Consider the following 23,060-nt stretch of genomic DNA (forward strand, 5'->3'; position numbering starts at 1 on the left):
TCCTGGAGAAAATTACTGCTTTTGAAGGTAGAGTTTGTGGCACTATTCCCCACTGAGGCCCTTCCAGTCTCTAAACAAGACTGACTTTGTTGACCATATATTTTTTGATTTTCCTAAATTTTCAGAACCAAGAGCTGAACTGATCTCCTTGTTATTCAATCAGAACTCCCTTTCTCCAGAAGTGAAATCATCCTGGCTACTCAGAGACAAACAAGCCTCTCTGTGTGTGGCAAAATTTTGGCAGCTGTTGTTAAGTTACACAATAACTAACTTTTAGGTTCTTCTCCCATGGGATGAGGGTGTGTTATTTATGGCTTAGGTTGCAGAAACAGCAAAAAGTCAAAGTAAAGTAGCGGTGGTCTGCTTGCATTCAGTTTGGTGTGTTGTTTCTTGCTCAGGCCTTCGTTAATATAATTATTCTGTGGCAGCAAACTAACCATTAATGCAGATGCTTACTTTGGGGTCTTTGCCTCAAATTGCTTCCCCTTCCCCCATCCACTAAACCTAAAATGGTTTCATTCTTCTTACAGTCATCTCCTGTGGAGACCTGCCTGTTCCACCCAATGGGAACAAGATCGGGACCTTGACAGTTTATGGGGCTACCTCCATCTTCTCATGCAATACTGGCTACACATTGGTGGGGTCACGTGTGCGGGAGTGCATGGCCAATGGTCTCTGGAGTGGACTGGAAGTGAGATGCCTAGGTGGGTATTTTGCAGGCCAACCAAGTACACTTGTTCAACACCCTCCTTCCCTAGTCAGTCATATTTCTACAGCCTGCCCAACTGGTGCAACAGAAACACAGACCAGTAGATTAAAGCTGGCGTCTATTGATTAGCCAGCTGAAGTTTTCAGTGCTTAACAAGTTGTAGGTGTCTGTGAGGAAAGAGCACATTTGGTTTATAAAGCCATTTTGGTTCTGGGTGGTTTCCACTGAACATTACACCTTCCTTCAGTCAACCAATGCTACCTTTTTGTTTATTAAACTACAAGTTAACATCTTGCCACTTTCTTCAATTTCTTAGTCAGCTGGGGAAAGCCCTGAAAGATCTTAATAAATGGGATTACAAATAATGTGGAATCCCCTTCTGAATTTCTGCTATGTCTTTTACCTTTCTCTGGGCTTTATTTCTTCATTGTTGTTTTTGCCTTCTATTAAAACCAGAATTGGTCCCTGAAGTGACTTTAAAAGCAACACAAGTATTGATTAAAATATAATGTAAAAGTGTTCTGGGAGCAAATTCTTGAGGAGACCCAAGCATAATGCTGGCTGCTGCCTGATCTTCTTCGTGGTCTCTGTGCTTCACACTCATGGGGCAGAGTGCCTGCGCCGATCCCCAAATCGGTACCTAAAAAGCCCAGGATTTTTTCGCGCTCGGCACCAATGGGCATGTGCAGGCATCCCAGTGTGCATGCTCGCCGGCGCCAGCGTGAGGATCCCGCCAGTTCCTTTCTGACCGCTGCACTGAGAGGATCACCTTTCGTGTCCCCAGTCGGTAAAGTAATCTTGGATTGCTGTTTTGCCTTTGTATATAGCCCATTTGTTATTTTCTTAGTGTAGTTAGTTAGTTGTTAGATAGTTAGTGTTGGTAAAAAAAAAAAGGGTTGTTGGACTTGCCCTTCGGGGCTCAGTTTTTCCCCCGTTTTCCCCCCTCAGAGATTTTCCTGGGCGGGTTTTTTTCCTGGGCGTCTATGGAAAGACGGGTTTTTTTTAAGAGGTGCCATTCCTGTGGGAAGAAGATTGCCCCCCCCCCCCGACGGCCATTCCCTCTGTCTCCTCTGTCTGGGCGAGGGACATCAAGTCGATTCTTACGCTCACTGTTTGAGTTTCTCGAAGCAAACTCGTAAGAATCGAGCGGCGAGGCTTTCGCCAGCTTTGGTCGAGTCGGCACTTCGTCCACAGAAAATGGTATCGGGCCCGATGGGTAAGGCCGTGGCCCCGACGGTCACATCGGCTGAGACTTCGCCGATCAGAACTGAGATGCCGGTCGAGTGCAGGTGTTCCACGAAACGGCCTCCTGAAGGGTCAGTGGACACCCCGGCTAAGAGGCGTCGGGATGATTCGGGGACCCGATCATCCGCGCCGAAGAATGGGAAATCAAAGGAGAAGCAAAAGAAGAGACCATCCCACACACCTTTGCATGACGCTTCGACATCGACACCCCCACCGAGGAAGATCTCGGCATCCCCACATCGTAGCCCTTCAGTGTCGAGAGGCAGTGCTTCACAGCTGCGCCTATCGGCATCGGAGCAAGAGATCGACCTGACTCAGCGCTCCCACTCTTCAGGGTCCAGGCATTGCAGTGAGAGCGACTCAGTCTCAGAGGTGGAGGTGTCGGCGCCGATGGAGCTTTCAGCACCGATGGATCAGGTGAGAGGCCGGAGAGAGCTGGAACCGACTGCAGTAGCTCGTCGCTTCCCACCGCTCCCGCCATGGGAGCAGCGCCAATGGCCTCCTTACCCTTATCCTTACCCACCGTACCAATGGTACCCTCCTCACGCGTTCCAGCAATCCGAGGCATCCCACATGTCCAGGCTGTCTCAACATTCCAGACGGCGTCCTTCAGCATCGATCGCTGTCCCGCCTGACAGACGCGGCATGGTGGTGGAGGAAGTCCAACCTCAATCGTTGGGGTCGATCCAATCGCCCATCAGAGAGTCTACTCCGGTGCTCTCAGAACGGTCTCTACACAGAGAGTCTTCATCATTGGACTCCGAGGTCGATACCGACGATCCGGACCGGGCTTTGGAACCTTCCCCGGTGTCTCATACGGCTGAGGATCTTCCCATCTCACCGTCGGAGGATCTGAAGTTGTACGGGGACCTCGTGAAGAGGATGACACTCTCCCTCTTGCTTCTGGTGTCACAGCCGCAACCCGTTGTAGACAATAACATGTTTGACATCATGCAATGGGATACGTCTACAGCGGTTGCCCTGCCGGTGACGAAGATCATCCTACAGGTGGTGAAGGAGCCTTGGGCGAAACCTGCTTCAACACCTGTGTCATCGCAAAGGTTGAACCATATGTACCATGTCATCGCAAAGGTTGGACCATATGTACCGTGTCCAAGAGTCCAGGGCTGAGTTCCTCTTCACACACCTGAAGCCAAATTCGGTGGTTGTTTCCTCCTCGTCGAAGGCCCACAAGACGCACTCCTCTCCACCAGACAAGGAGGGAAAGAAGCTGGATAACGTCGGGAGGAAGTTCTATTCTGCTGGGGCGCTGGGAGTAAAGGTATCTAACTATGCCGCGTGGATGGCTAGATACCAATACTCATTATGGGAACAGCTAACCCCCCTCCTGTCTTCCCTGAGTGAGGAGAAGAGGTCAGCTGCAAAGAAGTTGCAGAAGGAAGGCTTTGCTGTAGCCAAACAACAACTGGCTGCAGCAAAGCACATGGTCGACGTCTCAGCAGGGACCATCACTTCTGCTGTCTGCCTCCGCCGCCACTCCTGGCTCAGATCTACGGCTCTCCAGCAGGACACCAGGACCTTTGTTGAAGATCTGCCCTTCGAGGGCGAAGGCCTGTTCAGCTCTACCACCGACAATGCGCTCCAGGAAATGGATAAAAGTATAAAAACTTCCAGAAACCTGGGCGTACCAGCATCTTCCAGAGCTGCGAAACAGAAACAGTGGCACAAGCCTTGGGCAAAGAAGCTGTACCAAAAGTTCTCCCCGGAACAGCAGTGGAGACCTCGCTCTGCTCAACCTGAGAGTAGGTCCCCATACAGGGGGAACAACAGAAACCGTTATGCTTCACAGACCACCGGCAAGTCCAAGGGCACTCACCCTCAAAAGCAGGGCCTTTGACTTTCTGGCAGCACGCATCACCGTCCCCTCTTCCACTTCGTCTATCCGCCTCCGCCCATTCCTGTCGGCCTGGGAGTCCATCACTACAGACAGGTGGGGGCTTTCCATCGTAGCGGAAGGCTATAAAATAGACTTTGCTCAGATTCCAAACCAATCTGTGGTAATTACCACTCCCCCTTCCCCATCTGGCGGAGGTGAGCAACCTCTTACAGAAACAAGCCATAGAGAGGGTCCCGATCGAGGCCAGGACAGGAGGCTTCTGCTCTCGTTACTTCCTGGTTCCCAAGCGGGATGGGGGTCTAAGACCAATCATGGATCTTCGGAATCTGAACAAATTCATTTTGTACCAGAAGTTCAGAATGTCCACTCTGCAAACAATTCTGCCCCTCATCAACCAAGGGGATTGGATGGCAATGCTGGACCTCAAGGATGCATACTTCCACGTCAGCATCCATCCTGCGTTCAGACGTTTCCTTCGGTTTGCAGTAGGTTCTCAGCACTTCCAGTTCAAAGCTCTTCCATTCGGCCTGTCCACTGCACCTCGGGTGTTCACTAAGATGATGAGCGTTGTGGCTGCCCATCTCCGGCTTCAAGGGATAGTCGTCTTTCCATACATCGACAACTGGCTCCTTGTGGCGGAGTCGAAAGAGAGTTTGTCATCCCACATTGCCGTCACTATTCGTCTTCTCGACACCTTGAGTCTGCAGGTCAATTTGGAGAAATCACACCTTACTCCATCGAGGACAATTCAGTTCATAGGGGCTTTGCTGGATACGAACCTTCATCACGCGTTTCTGCCTCAACAGAAAGCGATGGACATTATCAACCTTGTCGAACTTCTGCAGAGTCGAAAGTGGGGCATGGCACAGCAGCTGCAGCGGATGCTGGGGCTGATGGCGGCGACTACAAGCGTGCTGCTCTTTGCGCAGCTGAGGATGAGAGGCCTACAGCTTTGGTTTCTTCGTCTGTTTCGCCCATTAAGAGACTCACCTCGAAAGAGGTTTGTAATTCCACCTGTGACACTTCAAATGCTGCAGTGGTGGAACTCAAAGGACAACATTTGTCAGGGAGCTCCCTTCCATCTACCTGCACTGACTGTGACTATCACGACAGATGCGTCTTTATGGAGTTGGGGGGCCCACATGGATAATCTGTGTGTGGGGGGCTCTTGGCCTTTGAAATTGACTCACTGCCACATAAATTACTTGGAACTGCTGGCAGTTCTCTTCAGTCTTTTCGCCCCATGGTGGCGGGGAAGATTGTTGCTCTGCTAACAGACAATACCACTGCCCTGTGTTACATCAACAGGCAGGAAGGGACAGTCTCTCGACGGATTTGTGCGCTGGTGCTGGATCTGTGGTTGGAGTGCCTGGACCACAACATCTTTGTGAAGGCAGCGCACCTCCCAGGGGTCCTCAACTTGCAAGCAGACTTCCTCAGCATTCACACTACCCGCCCTCCTTTCCCACTGCTGATGGTCTCCCTCCAGTAGGGGCTTCCAGCGGTCAAGAAGGAACTGGCGGGATCCTCGCGCTGGCGCCGGCGAGCATGCGCACTGGGATGCCTGCGCATCCCCGTTGGTGTCGAGCGTGAAAAAATCCCCGGCTTTTTAGGTACCAATTCGGGGATCGGCGCAGGCACTCTATCCCATGAGTGTGAATGCACAGATGACCATTCGAAGATCTACAGTTACAGGTAAGCAACCTGCCTTTCTTTGTCTAGCCTCAATGATGACATTTGATAGCTGGAAAGAAGAAAGATATAGAAATATTTTAATTAATGAAACAAGCACTAACTTGAATACCCCTAAGTCAGGGCTGCTTCTAAGGTGCAATTCTGCAGCAGTGCTGGATAGATGGAAGGAGGGAGGGAGGGACAGATGCAGGTGATAGTACTAGATCTGGAAACATTCAGAGAATACCAGTTTTAATGTTTATTAAAGCAAACATCTAGACTAATGACTACAAAAACAAGCTTGGGAGTGAATGGGCCTTGCCTGCTGAAACCGTGAGAAAGCAGAAGGGTTTCTGAACAAAATTTCCAACAGCACGAAGTGGGACTTTGCACACCACAGATTGCATCCTGATGGAACCTGGATTTTGGTCACTGTGTGACACAGAATGTTGGGCTGGATGGGCCATTGTCCTGATCCAGTTTGGTTTCTCTTATGTTCTTACACCTCCTGTGGAATCCAGATCCTGCAAAGCCAAAATTAATTATGCACCATAGTAAAGAACCTGAAGAACATAGTATGGAAAAGAAAGAAAAATATGCAGATTTGGCCACTTTAATTGGAGGATTTTTGAAGCTTACAGCAGCTGTGGTGTGAGATTTGGTCTGCCCAGGTGCAGAACTTGAATTTTTTGGGAGGATGGGGTTCACCCAGGCCTGTCCTGAATATAGGTTTGTTAGTTATAGGATCCCCTGACCTGTAGGACCCAGATCTTGGAAATGAAGGAGAGTCAGCCCTGGTTAGTACTTGGATGGGAGACCATCAAGGAACAACAGGGTCGCTGTGCAAGGACAGGCAATGGCAAACCACCTCTGAACATATTTTGCTTTGAAAATCCTATGAGGTCCCCCCTACATTGGCTGTGACTTGATGGCACTTTCCACCACCACCAGACATAAGGTCAAAAGGATATTATTCAGTGCTTGGAAGTCCAGCAGACATGCCTGATGGGATGTTCTGATTTGATCTGTCTCCAGCGGGTCACTGTGGTGAGCCAGGCCCAATTGTCAATGGACAGATCAATGGTGAGAACTTCAACTACCGGGGGAGTGTGGTCTATCAGTGTAATCCAGGCTTTCGACTCATCGGGATGTCCGTCCGGATCTGCCAGCAAGACCATCATTGGTCTGGAAAGACTCCTGTCTGTGTGCGTAAGTATGTTGCTGTCTTTATTAAAGAGGTATGCTAGTTTTAGCAAGGCAGGACGTACGTCTGAGTCAGGGATTCTTGTAGATGTTCAGGGCAGAAATGAATTGAGACAAGAAGGCAGTGAGGGGAGGAAGTTGCCCCCATCCGAAGGGGACAGAAACTCAGGGCCAAACGACATGCTTTGTTTTTCAACAAGATGGGCCTTTCCCTGCAGTCACACACCACCTGTGAGGAAAGGCATTTTTAAAGTTTGTGGGAGCCTGATTGTACTCAGGGTGACACTGCAATGGGAGTCCTGTTGACTCCCATGCCATTTTTGTGAGCTAAAAACTGGGGAGGGGATTAATTTGCTGCTTTTTATGCATGTGGGGGCAAAATACTTCCTCCTGGCCATTTTGGCTCAGGAAAATGGCTTGGGGGGGAGCAGGAACCCCTCCTAACCTCAATCTATTGTCCTGGCTCCTGTGGAATTTGAAAGCGCCTTTCCCTACAGCTGCTGTGTGACTGCAGAGGACACATAGTTTGGCCCTCAAATAGATCAACATGGAAGTCAAGTAATTAGCTAGGCCATCTCAGGGTGTTTTTACATTCTGTTTGATCCAGAGTTTTAGAGTCTTCAAATCGCCTGCCACTGTTCCACTTATTTTCCTTTTACATTTAAGCATTTCAGTGTTTTTCTTGGGGGGGGGTGCCTCTGATCAGAGGGCAGCCAGAACACCAGTGCTTAGTTAAATGTATACAATTGCTTGGAAATCGGGTCAACACTGCAAAATACAAATTTAAATCACTAGATGAGGCAAGCACTGATATGTAAAAATTTCAAGTGCTGTCAGTTCTCATGCAAATTACTGCACCTTGTGGTGGCTTTTGGAGGAGTCTTTTAAAACGCAGGAAAACTTTTACAATACAAGTTTGAAACGCCCGTAGAGAAAAGACCAGACCAAAACTAGTCTCGCTTTTGTGGCGTCGTCGAAACCCATCTCACTGAAACAAATGTAAATGCCTCAGGAAGCAATGATGTGAAACAGTTATGAGAACGTTATGTAATGTAAAAGGTGAGTTTACAATGTGGAGATAGAGAGTCGCAAACTGCCAGTGTAAAAACACCCTCAGTTTGTGAGTAGTATCTTTGAAAAGGAAGAGCAGGTAATGCAAGAAGATTTACATTGCATTTGAAATGTACAATCACAAATGCAGTTAAGGATTCCCCTTTTCTTTGTCTCTTATTACCTTTTGTATTGTTTATAGTCTGTTCTAGGCTTCCCAAACCTCCCGCTCTGGCGGGAGACCCTGGGTTCGCAGCCTCATCTCCCGCTCTTCAAAAATCGGGAAGCGGGGGGTGGGGGGCGGAGGGGGGGAGAACATACCTGTAGGCTTCATGTTATTATAGAGCTCCTGAGCCGTTTGTAAAATGTATGCCCCTTTAAGGCTGGGCAGGATGCAGGAAGGGCTTGGGAGAATGGCCCCTCCCTTTCTTTTGCTTTCGTTTTCACAGCAAGAGTTCTCCAGAAGAAGATCTGGTAAGTATTTGTGTGTGAGAGAGAGGGAGGGGGCAGGGGATTCCCTGGTTTGGAGGCCCTCCCCCCTTTAGAAAGCGTGGGGGGGAGGGAAATGTCTACTGGGCACTCTATTATTCCTAGGGTTGCCAAGTCCAATTCAAGAAATATCTGGGGACTTTGGGGGTGGAGCCAGGAGACTTTGGGGGTGGAGCCAGGAGACATTGGGGTGGAGCCAAGATCAAGGCTGTGACAAGCATAATTGAACTCCAAAGGGAGTTCTGGCCATCACATATAAAGGGACGGCACACCTTTTCAATTCCTTCCTTCCATAGGAAATAATGAAGGATAGGGGCACCTTCTTTTGGGGCTCATAGAATTGGACCCCCTGGTCCAATCTTTTTGAAACTTGGGGGGGTATTTTGGGGAGAGGCACTAGATGCTGTACTGAAAATTTGGTGCCTCTATCCCAAAAAACAGCCCCCCCCCCCAGAGCCCCAGATACCCACAGATCAATTCTCTGTGATTTTCTATGGGAACAAATCTCCCTAGGGAATAATAAGAGTTCCCAGAAGAAATTTCCCTCCCCTTCCCCTGCTTTCTGATGACCCTGAAGCGGGGAGAAGGCCTCCAAACTGGGGGATCCCCCGCCCCCACCTGGGGATTGGCAACCCTACTCTACAGTCAAGTGTTGATGGTGGCTCAGGTTCCTGCACCCTAAAAGAACCTACAATGTTGTGTTTTGCCAGTGCGAAGAAAAAAGAAAAAAAAGCATGAAATCTGAGTTTTAAAGAATGGTGCTTTGTTGTTAACCAAAATAAAGATTTGTCATATGGATATTCTAGAAGTAGCTCTTCATCATACCACTGCAAAAGTCAAATAGTCTTTTACTCTTAGCATTTGTTTAAACTCGCTTGCCGTTTCTCTCTTACTGCAATATGAAGCATCATTCCCTCAGCAGTATCAGATTTGAGCTCCGAAGCTTCATTTCCACCTCTTTTCAAGAAAAATCTACTTGTGCCCAAATTCCATGCTGGGAATTATTAGGAAGGGAATTGAAAACAAATCAGCCAGTATCACAATGCCCCTGTATAAATCGATGGTGCAGTCTCATTTGAAATACTGTGTGCAATTCTGGTCACCACACTTCAAAAAGGATATCATAGCACTGGAAAAAGTGCAGAAAAGGGCAACTAGAATGATTAAAGGTTTGGAACACTTTCCCTATGAAGAAAGGTTAAAACGCTTGGGGCTCTTTAGCTTGGAGAAACGTCGACTGCAGGGTGACATGATAGAGGTTTACAAGATTATGCATGGGATGGAGAAGGTAGAGAAAGAAGTACTTTTCTCCCTTTCTCACAATACAAGAACTCGTGGGTATTCAATGAAATTGCTGAGCAGTCGGGTTAGAACGGATAAAAGGAAGTACTTCTTCACCCAAAGGGTGATTAACATGTGGAATTCACTGCCACAGGAGGTGGTGGCGGCTACAAGCATAGCCAGCTTCAAGAAGGGGTTAGATAAAAATATGGAGCAGAGGTCCATCAGAGGCTATAGCCGCAGTGTGTGTGTGTGTGTGTATATAATTTTTTGGGGCCACTGAGTGACACAGAGTGTTGGACTGGATGGGCCATTGGCCTGATCCAACATGGCTTCTCTTATGTTCTTATAATGCAAAGCCTCCTCCCCAAACAGCATGTTAAAAAAGACAGGCATTCTTAACACACTGTGTTTTATGGATTTTAATTTTTGTACTAGATTTTGATATTTGTAAGTAGCCAATATTTGCTGAAAATAATGGCACTAATATTATAAAAAATATACTCACTGGTGTTTACCCTTGGTCAAGTAGCTCACTGCCCAGAGACACAGCTGATCATACCACCTGATTCTTCACATTATATGGTGTTGTTATAACTTATATCTATGCAAATGTTACCATGCCCACACAACAAACACATGAATATTATGTTCAGATCAACAAGGAGAATTAGCTTTGCATGTTTGTACAGGGCAAAGAAAACCAAGATCTTTTACCTCAAGTGGCAACAGTGAGGAGCAAGTTTTCAGTTGGAAAAGGATGGCAGAGATCTGATTTTAAAAGGGATACAAAATTTATTCAGAGAGTTGGTATGGTTGTGTGTGTGTGTGTGTGTGTGTAGGGGGAAATAACCTTAAGCAAATACTAGAAGTACTAAATAAAAAACACAGACACATTCGTTATCTTATTAAATATAGCAACAAATAGTCAGCAGAACTGCTCCAAACTGGAACAAGGGATACTCTTTGGGCTAAAGGTGTACATGTGGTTTGGAAAATAAGAGAGGGACAGATCAAGAGGGAAAGCAAAGACTACCTGCTGTATTCTGCAAAGAAATCTGATGGAAGAAGGAGGGATCCAATGTATGTGTTGAGAGCAGACTCTTCGGCGCGCTTTCGGGCGCATCTGGAGGGGGCGAGGCTTCAACGCTTGTATTGAAGCCTCCGCTCCCCGTCTCGGCAGTTCTCTCAGCGTGTTTGGACTGCAGGGAGCGTGCTTGCACGCTGTTTCTGAACGGGGAGGTGATTAGGCCGGGAGGCTGCTGCGTCAGTGGATCACGGCAGCGGGAAGCAAGGAGTGTCGTGGGACGTCCAGTTCTGTGGCTCACTTTTCCCCCTGCCTCCACCATCCCATTCTCTCATTTGACTTCAGAGGCAGAGCGGGTGACGCCGCTGTGCTGCAGCCTATTCTCCACTTCAGTGTAGATGGGCTCAAAAGCAACCGGACTCGCGATTGCCCCCCCTTCCTCCTCCTCCCGCTTCCATTTGGGGGGTGGGGTGGGGGAAGAGGCTGGGAATCCAGGGGTCCCCCGCCAGGGCGGGAGGATTGGGAACCCTAATTATTCCCTATGGAGAACGATTCCCATAGGGAATAATAGGGAATTCATCCGTGGGTATTGGGGGCTCTGGGGGGTCTATTTTTTGAGGTAGAGGCACCAAATTTTTAGTATAGCATCTAGTGCCTCTCCCCAAAATACCCCCCAAGTTTCAAAACGATTGGACCAGAGGGTCCAATTCTATGAGCCCCAAAAGATGGTGCCCCTATCCTTCATTATTTCCTATGGAAGAAAGGCATTTTAAAAGGTGTGCTGTCCCTTTAAATGTGATGGCCAGAACTCCCTTGGAGTTCAATTATGCTTGTCACATCCTTGTTCTTGGCTCCACCCCAATGTCTCCTGGCTCCACCCCCAAAGTCTCCTGGCTCCGCCCCCAAAGTCCCCAGATTTTTCTCTAATTGGACTTGGCAACCCTAGTCTGTTCCCAGGTTTATAAAGAATACAAAAAGCAAGACAAATAGGCCAATCTTTTAACAAATTTTAAAGTATTGTTTATAGTGGAATTGTATGCGGGAAAGTCAGCAGTCTGAACTCCTCTATACTGCCATATGCTATTTAGTTGCTAACATGGCTAAACTCTAAGGCCTGCATATTTGTATCAGCTTTTGAAAATGCCACGCTTCTAGCACTTTTTAAAGAGACACCCTAAACTGGAGATGTGGTAGAGAGCTAGGAACTTTCCTTACACTGCATATTATCAGGTTTAAGCTAAGATTGTTTAAAAATAATAATAAAAACATAGTTTTAGTATAGTTGCCCTCCGTCTTATTGCATTGTGTGTTCTTGAGGGTGCAACATTTCACTTGGAGAATGTTATCAGGGCTGAGCTAATAAGGAGTGTTCTCTAATGAAAATAAAGTTGAGAAGGGATGACTCTGGATCCCCTGGGGCTATTCCACTAATGGTGATGCTGCCATTATTAGAACAGAGCCTGCATGGTGTAGTGATGAGTGTTGGACTGGGATCTGGGGACACCCAGGTCTGAATCTCCACTCTTCCACAGAAGCTTGCTGGGAACCTGTCACAAATACTGTCAATCCCACCTACACAAAGGGTGGTTGTCCCTCAGGAAGATAACTTTTCAGAAAATATTCTGTGGGATTGAAGCCAATGTTTTAAACTAATCTCCACTGAGGGAGAAAAGTGGGGATTAATTAAAAAATGGAATTGTAGGATCTAAACCACCATGACTTGATGGCTAGTCGCCATGCTAAATGTGGGTGAGCGTGTTTGCAGGAGTGTAACATAAATGTACATAGGAGAATGCCTGGTACTGTGTGAGATCATTTGTCTGCCTAGCCTAATATTGGAATTACTCCTACCCCTGTCCTACCACTCCACTGAACAAAGTCTTATGTATTTGCTCACATATTTATACTTTATCTTTCCTTCTGGCACAAGTTGAACCCTTCCTCCAGTCCAAGGAGCCTTTTTCTAGATTCAGTGGCTCTTCAGTTGGAGGAAGAATCCTTGGGTCAGAGAAAGTCTTGGGCGGGGTGTGGGGGTGTGGATCAGTGTTTCCTCTAAGCTGAGTTAGCGTGAGCTAGCTCACAGATTTTTGGCCTCCAGCTCACACATTTTTGTCTTAGCTCAGGAAGGATGACCACAGAGCACACAAATTTATGCAGTAGCTCACAACTTTAATGCCAGTAGCTCACAACATAGAATTTTTGCTCACAAGACTCCCCAGCTTAGAGGGAACATTGGTGTGGACACATTGGCTACTCAGCAGAGCAGCACCTCTCTGAAGTTTCCGGCAGAGAAAGGCCTTTGCCTGCTGCTGAGATTCTTGAACTGAAAATGCTGGGGGGTTGGATCTGGGACCTTCTATGTGCAAAACAGTGGTCTGCCCACTGAGTCACAAGCCCTCCACTGCCAACCTGCGGGGACATGACTACATTCCGCTCTGTGGGTCAGATGCTGTTCTGTGTTTGCCAAACAGCAAGGTGGTAACATTTCGGCTTTCTCACTGCAGCCATAACCTGTGGTCATCCAGGCAACCCGGTGAATGGCCTGACGCAGGGCAGCCAGTTCAACCTGAACGACATGGCCAAGTTTGTATGCAACACTGGGTACCACCTGGAAGGGGCATCCAAGTCTCAGTGCCTGGCAAATGGCCAGTGGAGCAATGCCTTGCCCATCTGTCGCAGTAAGTTGTCCTCCCTGCCCCTTTCTTATGTTACGTGAGGCTGGATGATGCAGGCATTTTGGCGGCCCCACCTTCTCATTTCTGCGGTCTGGACTAGCCCACCTCTTTCCTATCATTTACAGAGAAGGGGGCTGTATAACTGCCATTTCTTTCCTGTTGCACAGAAAAGAGTAAGGGAGCCTGAAGGCAAGAAGATTGCAATAATAGTGCTAAGGAGGATGATACTTCAGCTTAAGTGCAGTGCAGAAGCCATGAGAGATATACCACTTCGTCTTCCTTTCAGCCACAGATTTGCTGGTGATTCAAAAGAAGGATCAATCAGGAGAAAACAGATACAGCCTCTCTATAAATGCATATTCATGATGTTGTTTAAAAACCTACTTGTTATGCACTGACAGAAATAAAGAGTAGCTCAGGAGAGGAAAGAGGGTCTCTCCTAGCATCCCCACTAGCTTTTTTCCCCCTAATGCACAAAGCCCTTTATAGCACACAGGCCAGCTTCATGTAATCAGGGAGCACTGTGCATCCATCCTTCTGCCACTACTAGGTGGTGCTCCTCATGTGCACCATTAGCCAGCCCTCAGCAAATGAACAGGCCCTGGGTCCCTTTGGCCGTAGCACTCCTCCCTTTGGGTGTCTGCATGGCTGTCTCCTTGGTTGCTCCCAGGAAATCAGTTTCATACTTTTATCTTTCAATTTGCTTGGCCCGATTCTGTTGATAGATTTACTAGTATTCTGTCAAAGTTGGGATTGTTGCTGAAATGTTTCTATAAGCCTCTTTGGAGGTCATTGACCAGCAGACAGGATAAGGGGGGGAAATGCAAGGCACAAATAACAATTTCAAATGCGTCTTGTAATCATCGAGCCAAAGTAGAAAAAGAAGCTAGCTATCTGGTGGCCTCTAAGGATCCCAGAACCACTTTTGGTTCTTCAAGTCGCCAGGGCTGTCTAAGCTGCTTTTAACATCATATTTCAAATTCACTTCTCAAATTCCCTTCCTTCTGCCCATCTCCACCTCTGGCACTTCCCTACCCCCACCGTCCCTTTCATATCGCCTGCCTTCCACATCCCTGACCGATACCCCCACTTCTCATGTCAACATGTTGCTTTTAAGTCAAGATGAAATGGGGCTTCAACCCCAGCATGGCCCCCCAGTAGTCAAGTGTTCTCTACCTTTTACTAAGGGGTCCCCAACCTCTTTGAGCCTATGGGTGCCTCTTGGAATTTTGACACAGGCAGTAGGCACAACCACAGAATGGCTGCCGCAGGAGACGGAGCAAACCACAAAAAGTCATAGATCGAAGTTACACCTAATTCTAACAATAACTCTCCAATAAAAGCTCTGCTCAACAGGGTGCCTGTTAAATGAGCTCACTGTGTAAAAATATTTCTTGCTTGCAAACATACATCAGGCACCCAGGGAAGATCCCTGTACTGTGGCAGCATCTGCTGCCAAAGTGATTTAAAAAAAAATCTGCACAGCCAGTCAGGAGCCCTCTTAAGCAAAAGCCACACCTGACCCCGCCCATTTTGTCAAAATGGGTGGGGTCATATGTGCACATCCGTGGCTGCCAGGAAAGGTGTCAGTGGACATGATGGGAACCCTGTTGGGGATCCCTGCTCTACTTCCTTGCAGAAGTGGACTCCCTCTACTTAATGTCTGAACAATTTATTTAGCATTATGGTTGCATCCACACAGCACTGAATAATTGCATTGTTGTTGCACTGCAACAGTCATTCGCAGCTGGACAGGCTTGTATGTGCAGGAGAATCTAGTGGTAAACCTGCAGTACTGCAGTCGGAGCCCTCTGCTCACGACCTGAGTTCAATCCCAGCGGAAACTGGTTCAGGTAGCCGGCTCCTGGTTGACTCAGCCTTCCATCCTGCCAAGGTTGGTAAAATGAGTACCCAGCTTGCTGGGGGGGAAAGTGTAGATGACTGGGAAAGGCAATGGTAAACCGCCCTGTAAAAAGTCTGCCATGAAAACTTTGTGAAAGCAACGTCACCCCAGAGTCGAAAATGACTGGTGCTTGCACAGGGGACTACCTTTACCTTTAACAACTATGCAGTATCCAGCATATTGTGGATGCAGTCAATACTGGAATGAAAGCTGAGCATTTATTGGAAAGGAATCAATTTCCCTTGTTACACCCTTTGTTATTTTTTTTATTATTCTTATTTTTCTGTCATTTGCTTGCAGTTGTAAATTGTACTGACCCTGGGCACCTGGAAAACAGCGTCCGACAAGTACAGCCAAGCGGGCCTCACAGATACAGCTTTGGAACAACGGTCTCTTATCTGTGCAACCATGGATATTACTTACTGGGTACCCATGTCCTTACCTGTCAGGGGGACGGCACTTGGGACCGGCCCCTCCCACAGTGTCTTTGTAAGTCCTTCAGTTTCCTTTAGAGGCTCATTATTCCCAGCACAGATGTGGTTTTGCAAAAAAAAAAAAAATTAAATTACTCCCCCCGTCACTTTCCAGATTATTTGCAGACAAGATAGTTCCTATGCTACAAGATAGTTCCTATTCTACAATTGTGATTGTAAGTGGAGTCACACCCTCCTGAGTCTCTTCAGGACAATGAGCTTTGAAGAGTATAATTTGTTTTAGGATTGCACTGAAATATTCCCAAATCCTGCCCAAGGATGCTCTAATGCTGTGCTTAGAGTGAAGCCCTCAAAGCAAATTGGAAGCTTGCTCTGTTGGACAACTCTGAGCCCAGTGTATTGAGTTTGAATAAAACATAGGACAAGGGATAACACATGGCAGGAGGAGGAAAGATCAAGATACATCTAGAAAAAGTACTGGTGCATCAACAAGTGAGAATCTATAGGTGTGATCACACATACCTGGCCCAATCTAACCATTCCTCCCCTCCGGATTAAATGTGCACAGTCACACACACCCATCTGCTCCCTGAGTCCCACCCATACTTAACTTGTTTTAGAACAGGCTGGGACCAGATTAAATAGCTGCCAGGAACACATGCAGGGCACGTTTCCCGGCTCTGAACAGCTGGGGTGCGCAATACACCTGCATTACACATGCAGAAGCAGTCTGAATGCTCCTCTTGCATGTGTGCAGCCTGTGCCTCTCCTGGCAGCAGGGCGGGGGCTGTGTGATTACCTCAGAACACACAAAAGAGAACCAACTTTTTCAAAGTCGAGATACTGCCACGCCAAATTCCCAGTGTGCTTCCACTCTCTATGTTTTCAACCCATTCTCCATGAAGGCTAGAAACTTGATTAAAACCTAGAATAACAGTCGGGAGTCCCAGGAACCCAAACTGAGTACCAGTCAGTATATTTGGCGGATGGAAGCTCTGAAGGCAAACCACCCTGAGCACAGGAAAGCAACTCGAACTTGTGAAAATTGAATCCCTTGGAAAAAAAAAACATTAGTCTTGTATCTTTACCAGTGAGACTCTTCTTAAAATGATGCTGCTTTCAATGGGTCCCTGCTGTAATTTAGGTAGCAAAAGTTTAAGATAGGAAACAAGTAGTGATGAAACTGCTCTAGAAATACAGTAATGTAGATCATGTAGGTTTAATCTCAGCAAGGAAATAGTCTTTTTAAAAAAGCAGGTTTGTATTAGGTTCAAGATGCTTATTAGCTTACTCAATTTCCTTTGGCAGAGATCTGCTTCTCCCCAAAGGAATTGTCTACTTTGATTATATTTTGGCCCCAGCCAGCTATGTTGCTGGTTCCTAGATGCGACAGGTTACAGTTACAAAAGCCTGGCCATGTCTTATATGCATGAAAAAATAGCTATGTAAAACAGAGTTCTGCCGGAGACAGGCAGAGAAAGCCAAAGGGGATTGTAGGGCCTCTGCCCACTTTCCCCATCCATCTGTTATTAATCAACCCTAACCTTTTCTCTAGCTGTCCCTGTGCCTTCTGCTCCCAGTCCATTAGGACATTCAACCAGGAAAACCGAGCTATAAGACTAGCAGAAATAATAAACAGAGGGGATGGACAGTAGAACAGATTTTGAGTCCAGTGGCACCTTTAAGACAAGGTATGAGCTTTCATGGGCACATACAGAAGTGTCATATGTCTGAAGACATGTGCTTGCACATGAAAGTGCATAAACTTCTGTTGGTCTTAAAGGTGCTACTGGACTCAAAATCTGTTCTACTGCTTCAGCCCACCTGGATCTAACTTTGGGGTATATAGACCAAAAAAGGAAGTGGCAGGAAGGGGGCTCCTGCCTCCCTGTGTGCCCACAGTCTCCTGCCAACTTTCTTGTCTTTGAGAGAGCTTCCAAACTCTTCACCCACAGGGCCAGGCTGTTTCTCGTGTGCCATGTTTACCCATGTGCCCAAGTGAGGAATGCATGAGGTGTTTCTGTGGCACTATCAAGGCTCCCAAGGTTGTTTTCTGCCTACTGAAACCAGCTCAGAAGCCAACTGTAGACAAACCTCAGCAGCACCATCGTGAGGGCTGACAAGTATTAGCAGATGAAGGGGGATGAATATGTATAAAAACTCCATAAGGGACCAGTGAGTGTGACTGTATGGGAAACGGGGCAGACATAGACTTGACCACTAAACCTTGAGCACTGGGATGCCTCCTAGGATAGACACCAACCATTTGCCAATGGAAATTTTAAAAATTACACCCACAGAAATCTGACTGTGCAGGGGAACCCAAACAGGTATTATATTGCTCCACTAATTAATCTGAGCTGTTCCAAAGTCTCACTCTTCTTAAAAACAAATTTTTAAAGTTGCATTTTGTTCCTCTTCCTCCTCCCTTCACGGTAAGCAATGCTGAAAAGACACCTTTAAAACTAATTTTACACAATTTTACCCACCCAGCACCTTTGTTTTTTCCTGCGTTACCAGCATGCCACCTTGCCACAGTGTACAAAGCATGGGAAATTGACAAGTGAATCCCCCCGTGCTATTTGTATGGATGGGAAAGAAATAGTGGGAAAAGCCAGGGAAAAGCACTGCTGTTTTTAAGTTTAAAGTGTCTTCCAAACTCGGCCTAAACCAGAATTTCAAGGCAGATTTGGAGGTTGCTGCTTGAGCAAAAATATCTGAGGAATTTCAAGGGATGGGAGGAAAGATTTTGGTGGTGCTGTGAAGTTTCTTAGGACTTTCATCTCCCATAGGAGATTATAATGCAGGTTGCTATGGCATAGCTGTTTCTTCTGCTTTCATCAGGAGATCTCCTCTTGGTTATCTGAAGTTACTGAAAAACTTCTCCATTTTGCAGGCGAATGTGGGAATACCTGAAATTAGACTTGTCCATTGCACAATTTCAAGGCAAATTCATATGTTTATTGGATGGGGGGGGGGACGGGGAGTAATCACTGAGTATTATTAAGGGAAGCCCTGGCTGAGAACAGATGGGCATTTTAAGCCGCCTGGGGGACAGGAGGCAGGAGGACCAAAAAAACGCATCCACACATGCACATCTGCCTCCCATCCCCATCCTGCCCCCGGCTTGCTGGAAACCAGCTCGAAAAGGCATCACTTTGAAAGTGGTGCCTTTTCACTGGGGCGCCTCCAAGGCGCCTCCCTGGCCATTTGGAAGGCCGGAGAGCACCCAGGAAGCTGTGAGCATTCCAGACCCTCCCCGGGAGCCCACCGCCCGCCCCTTTTCCAAGCGCCGTCTGGAAACTCCAGGGCACTCTATTTCCAGTCAGTTTTCTTTGGGGTAGCTTCAAGCCACCCCGAACCAGCCATCTGCTATCAGCCTATAAGAGTGTTAATTGGGTGAGACAATGGGTGTTTTTACATTCTGTTTGATCCAGAGTTTTAGAGTCTTCAAATGGCCTCCCACTGTTCTGCTTTAATTATTTTCTTTTTACATTTGTGTTTTCAGTTTGGGTGGGTGGGGTGTCTCTGATCAGAGGGCAGCCAGAATACCAGTGCTTAGTTAAATGTATACAATTGCTTGGAAATCAGGTCAACACTGCAAAAACAATACAAATTTAAATCACTAGATGAGGCAAGCAATGATATGTAAAAATTTCAAGTGCTGTCACTTCTCATGCAAATTACTGCACCTTGTGGTGGCTTTTGGAGGAGTCTTTTAAAATGCAGGAAAACTTTTACAATACAAGTTTGAAACGCCCGTAGAGAAAAGACAAGACCAAAACTAATCTCGAGAAAAATGCTTTTGTGGCTGCATCGAAACCCATCTCACTGAAACAAATGTAAATGCCTCAGGAAGCAACAATGTGAAACAGTTATGGGAACATTATATAATGTAAAAGGTGAGTTTACAATGCGGAGATAGAGCGTCACAAACTGCCTATGTAAAAACACCCAACATTTCTCATGGGATTTCTATTGCAGTTATAGTCTGGATACTACATAGAGTAAAATGTTGCTCTGGTAGTATGCCTGAGCTACCTTGAGCATTGTTTGGAAGTGATAAACTTGTATTCTTCTGCAGAGGATATCCCTTCAAGGATGGAAGCACAAAAAAGCAAAAAAATACAAATACAAAAAACCGCCACAAAAATTAAGATACTAAAGTTGTTATAAACAATAAATACTTATATTCCAAGAGCAACTGTGTTGAACATTGCAAGAACTTGAGCATTGCAAAAAAAATGTCTAAGCTCCTGGTTTGAAGTATGTTTCAGAATGGTTTACAGTCACATTGCGAAGCAGTCCCAACTTTGAGAAAGCTTTGAAGAGATGGTGGTTTCCATGGCTAGCTCACTCACTGCTGGGACTGTGTTTGGAAACATACTACTAGCAATCTCTGTCAAGCTCCTGTCCTACTTGGAATGAAGACTGGATGAGGGTTTTCCTCTACAGTAATGGGATTTCCAGTGAATAAGTTGATTGGACTATGATTCACTTTAATGGACTGTGACTTTGTGAACAATCTTAATGAATAAGTCCCCACTGGTTTTTGGGGATGCATTTTGTAATTTCCCCCCATTTGATGATATTCTAAGATGCATCTGGAGAGGAACACTTGATATGAGCATTTGCAAAAATTGGGAAATTGCTGTTCTTGGCAGTGAAGAAACAGGGTGTATCAGAAACCTGGTAGAACAGAAAGAGCCAATGGGATGCAGTTACCTCTAAACATGCACTCCATAAAAAAGCAGGGAAGGATGTTCTGAATGTAATATCATTGTATATCAAAGAGAAGGTATAGAATCCAATAAACTAGGAAACCTCAGAGGAAGAAACACTTCTACAGAATCAGGAATGGAAATATCAGGCTTATCTAACTTAGTGTTCTGTGGCTTCCCTGAACAAAAGTCTGAGGGTGATTGGAGCATTGGTAACTTGCTTTTCAGTCATGTTCTTAAAAGTGGGCTGTAATACAAGAGATGGAGAAAGAAACCAGGGCACAAATCTTGTAATCATACTGGATAAATATATGCTCAGGCTATAACAGAGAGACAAAAGGTCTAGATGTGCTATGCAGGTCACTGTTCTTTCATGTGCAGCCTCCACATCTTAAGTATGATAATAATGCCTACTTTTTGAGGCTGCAGTGATTGTTCAAAGTGTTTTATCTTTATCTTAGGAATAATCTAGCTGGATAAGTGATAAGGGGCAGCATGAGAGCAACCTTCACCTACTCATTTAAAGACTCCCATGGGTCCATGGAAAAATTGTCTTCCATGAAACCGGTCCCTGGTGCTAAAAAGGTTGGGAGCCACTGTCCTAGAGCATGAGTATAATTCAGTCATGTGGTCAGAATCTTTGTTGATACTTTGCGGGGTTGGGGGGGGAGGGTCTTTCTAGAAAAGAATCCTGGCTTTCAGTGGACACTTTTGAGAAATCCAGCTTGTGATATCTTTGATGTGATGCAAAGCAAGACAACAAAAAATTGCTCTTAAAAAGTCAATCTGGGAAAGAAATCTTAACTTTAGAATCCAGGTTTGAAAATGTTGGCCATGTTTTACAGAAGGGGAATAAAGATGCTCTTTTTAGGGAGCCATATTAGTGACAATTACTAAGAGGGGTTTACCAAAGTAACAAGTGCTTTCCAAGACAGATAAATGTCACTTCCTTTACTCTGCTCCCTGCCTGTGTGGACACAATTGATAAGAATGGCAAACCATGGCAGATGACAAAAAAATGTGCTGTTCCCTGCAGCTGTTGAGCACAAGAATCCCACTGGAAAGTGCAGATGCCAGAAAATGTCTGATATCTAACTGTTCAGAGAGGAACAGTTAAAATGATGACCCAGCCACAGAACAGCAATTCTGATTTTTCAGCTTAAATTTGTGTGGAAGAAATTCTGCACTGTCACTCAGAGTTAAAGGATCAAAGACAACATGTGCTTCTTGAATAAAATCATGCTGGCTAAAAAGTCTTTCATAAAGTTTTTACTGGGCAAATGATGGCCCTAGATTTTAGAACATGAGGGGGGGAAATCAAAGACTTTTCTCAGAAAGAAGAAGCTTTTATAGATGGTCTGCAAAACCATTCCAGAAGGAATAATTTGAGATTAAGAGATTTGGTGAAGGGATATCACATCCATCATTATCTTTCCTGGTGGCCATGTGATAAATTGTTCACTGGGATTGGGATTCCATCTGGCACAACCAATGTTCACCTTTAATTAAATCTTTTCCCAAATACTTTGTTCAGCTCTGTCTCAAGCAAAATTACCATAATTATTGTGAGATTCTCGGAAGAAAGAAAAGAAGCATCAATAGATTGTTTTGGAGAGTTTTCTCACTCTCATTTTGAAGATCCAGTGGCTCACGCAAGCCAATCGCTCTTCAGTGCAGTGGCAGGAAATATGCCTGACCACCAATACAAAACAAAACTGTTGTTTCTGGTCAAAGTGGAATTCCACCATCATTATGACCCTAGGGTAGCTAGAAGCCACCAAGAGTACCCTATTGGCCATTGTCAGAAAAGTGGATCAGGATTCCTCAATAAACCTGTTTCAGTGGAGGATTTATAGTCAAAAATAGGTACTTCTCTGTGTTAATTATCATCTCCAGAAGTGTCTCAAAACACCAAATTGCATTGACTTGAGAACTATCAACCTGGCCTGGTTTCAGATCATTTTACACATCAGGTATCTTAGTTTAAGGGATCAAGAATATCTTTTCAGCCAAAATTTGCATAAGCAGGGCAGGTATTCCTCAGCATTCCCCAAAGAAATTTGTGAAACATGGCTAGGAACAGAGAGGAATGTGGAGTGCTCTTCAGACAGACAGTGGTGCATGGAGCTTTGATGTCTTTCCAGACTGGCTGAGACATAGAATTGGTGATGAGGCAAAGTGAACATTCCAGCAGAACCCCTGACATTTGGGATGTCCAGAAGTGGACATCTTTGCCTCATCACCCTCTGGTGATCAGGTGGAGAAGGTTCATACCAGACAACATCTGTGACTTGGATTAGTATCTTCCCAGCAAATTGCAGCTACATAGTACTCTGATTCAGATCAGTTTTGAGAAGGGAGAGGGATTTTAATCCTTCCAACCTTGCAGGTGTTTGCCTATCAGCCTTTCTCTATCATACACACATAAATTTCTATTTTTGAGCAGCCCTGGGAGAGCCAAAAGATAGATGGCTACTTTTTGAAGGTGGTCACTTTGACAGGTGAAACAATTCAATAGTAGAAGGATTCAATCACAGGTTCCTCCTCTTTACATGGTCAAAATCCCAAATAGACCTGTATGCAGATCCAATTTATTATTTTAAAAGTTGAGAATATGTGGTTATGATTTAGTTTGACCTAGAGATGTTTAGAAGCAATGGGGATTTTTGCATTTTTGGCCAAGATTTCTTTTTGTACCTTCATCTGCTCATGTTTGGACATAAGTACTGCTGGTGGCATTTCAGTGGTCCAGGAAGTTGTTGTTCATGGATGTTGTTCGCCATTTATCATC

General features: G+C 45.9%; 1 protein-coding gene across 2 annotated transcripts in view; it reads left to right on the forward strand.

The window, feature by feature from the left end:
* CSMD2 (CUB and Sushi multiple domains 2) overlaps positions 1-23,060 on the forward strand; it is an 831,733-nt gene that overhangs the window by 766,220 nt on the left and 42,453 nt on the right. For both annotated transcript variants that reach the window (XM_060257873.1, XM_060257874.1), the window contains 4 exons: positions 531-704; positions 6,522-6,695; positions 13,041-13,214; positions 15,415-15,603. In XM_060257873.1, coding sequence (XP_060113856.1) covers positions 531-704; positions 6,522-6,695; positions 13,041-13,214; positions 15,415-15,603 — 711 coding nt within the window. The remainder of the gene's footprint in view (positions 1-530; positions 705-6,521; positions 6,696-13,040; positions 13,215-15,414; positions 15,604-23,060) is intronic.

The sequence above is a fragment of the Heteronotia binoei genome, chromosome 17 (genome assembly GCF_032191835.1).
Source record: "Heteronotia binoei isolate CCM8104 ecotype False Entrance Well chromosome 17, APGP_CSIRO_Hbin_v1, whole genome shotgun sequence".
NCBI lineage: Eukaryota > Metazoa > Chordata > Lepidosauria > Squamata > Gekkonidae > Heteronotia > Heteronotia binoei.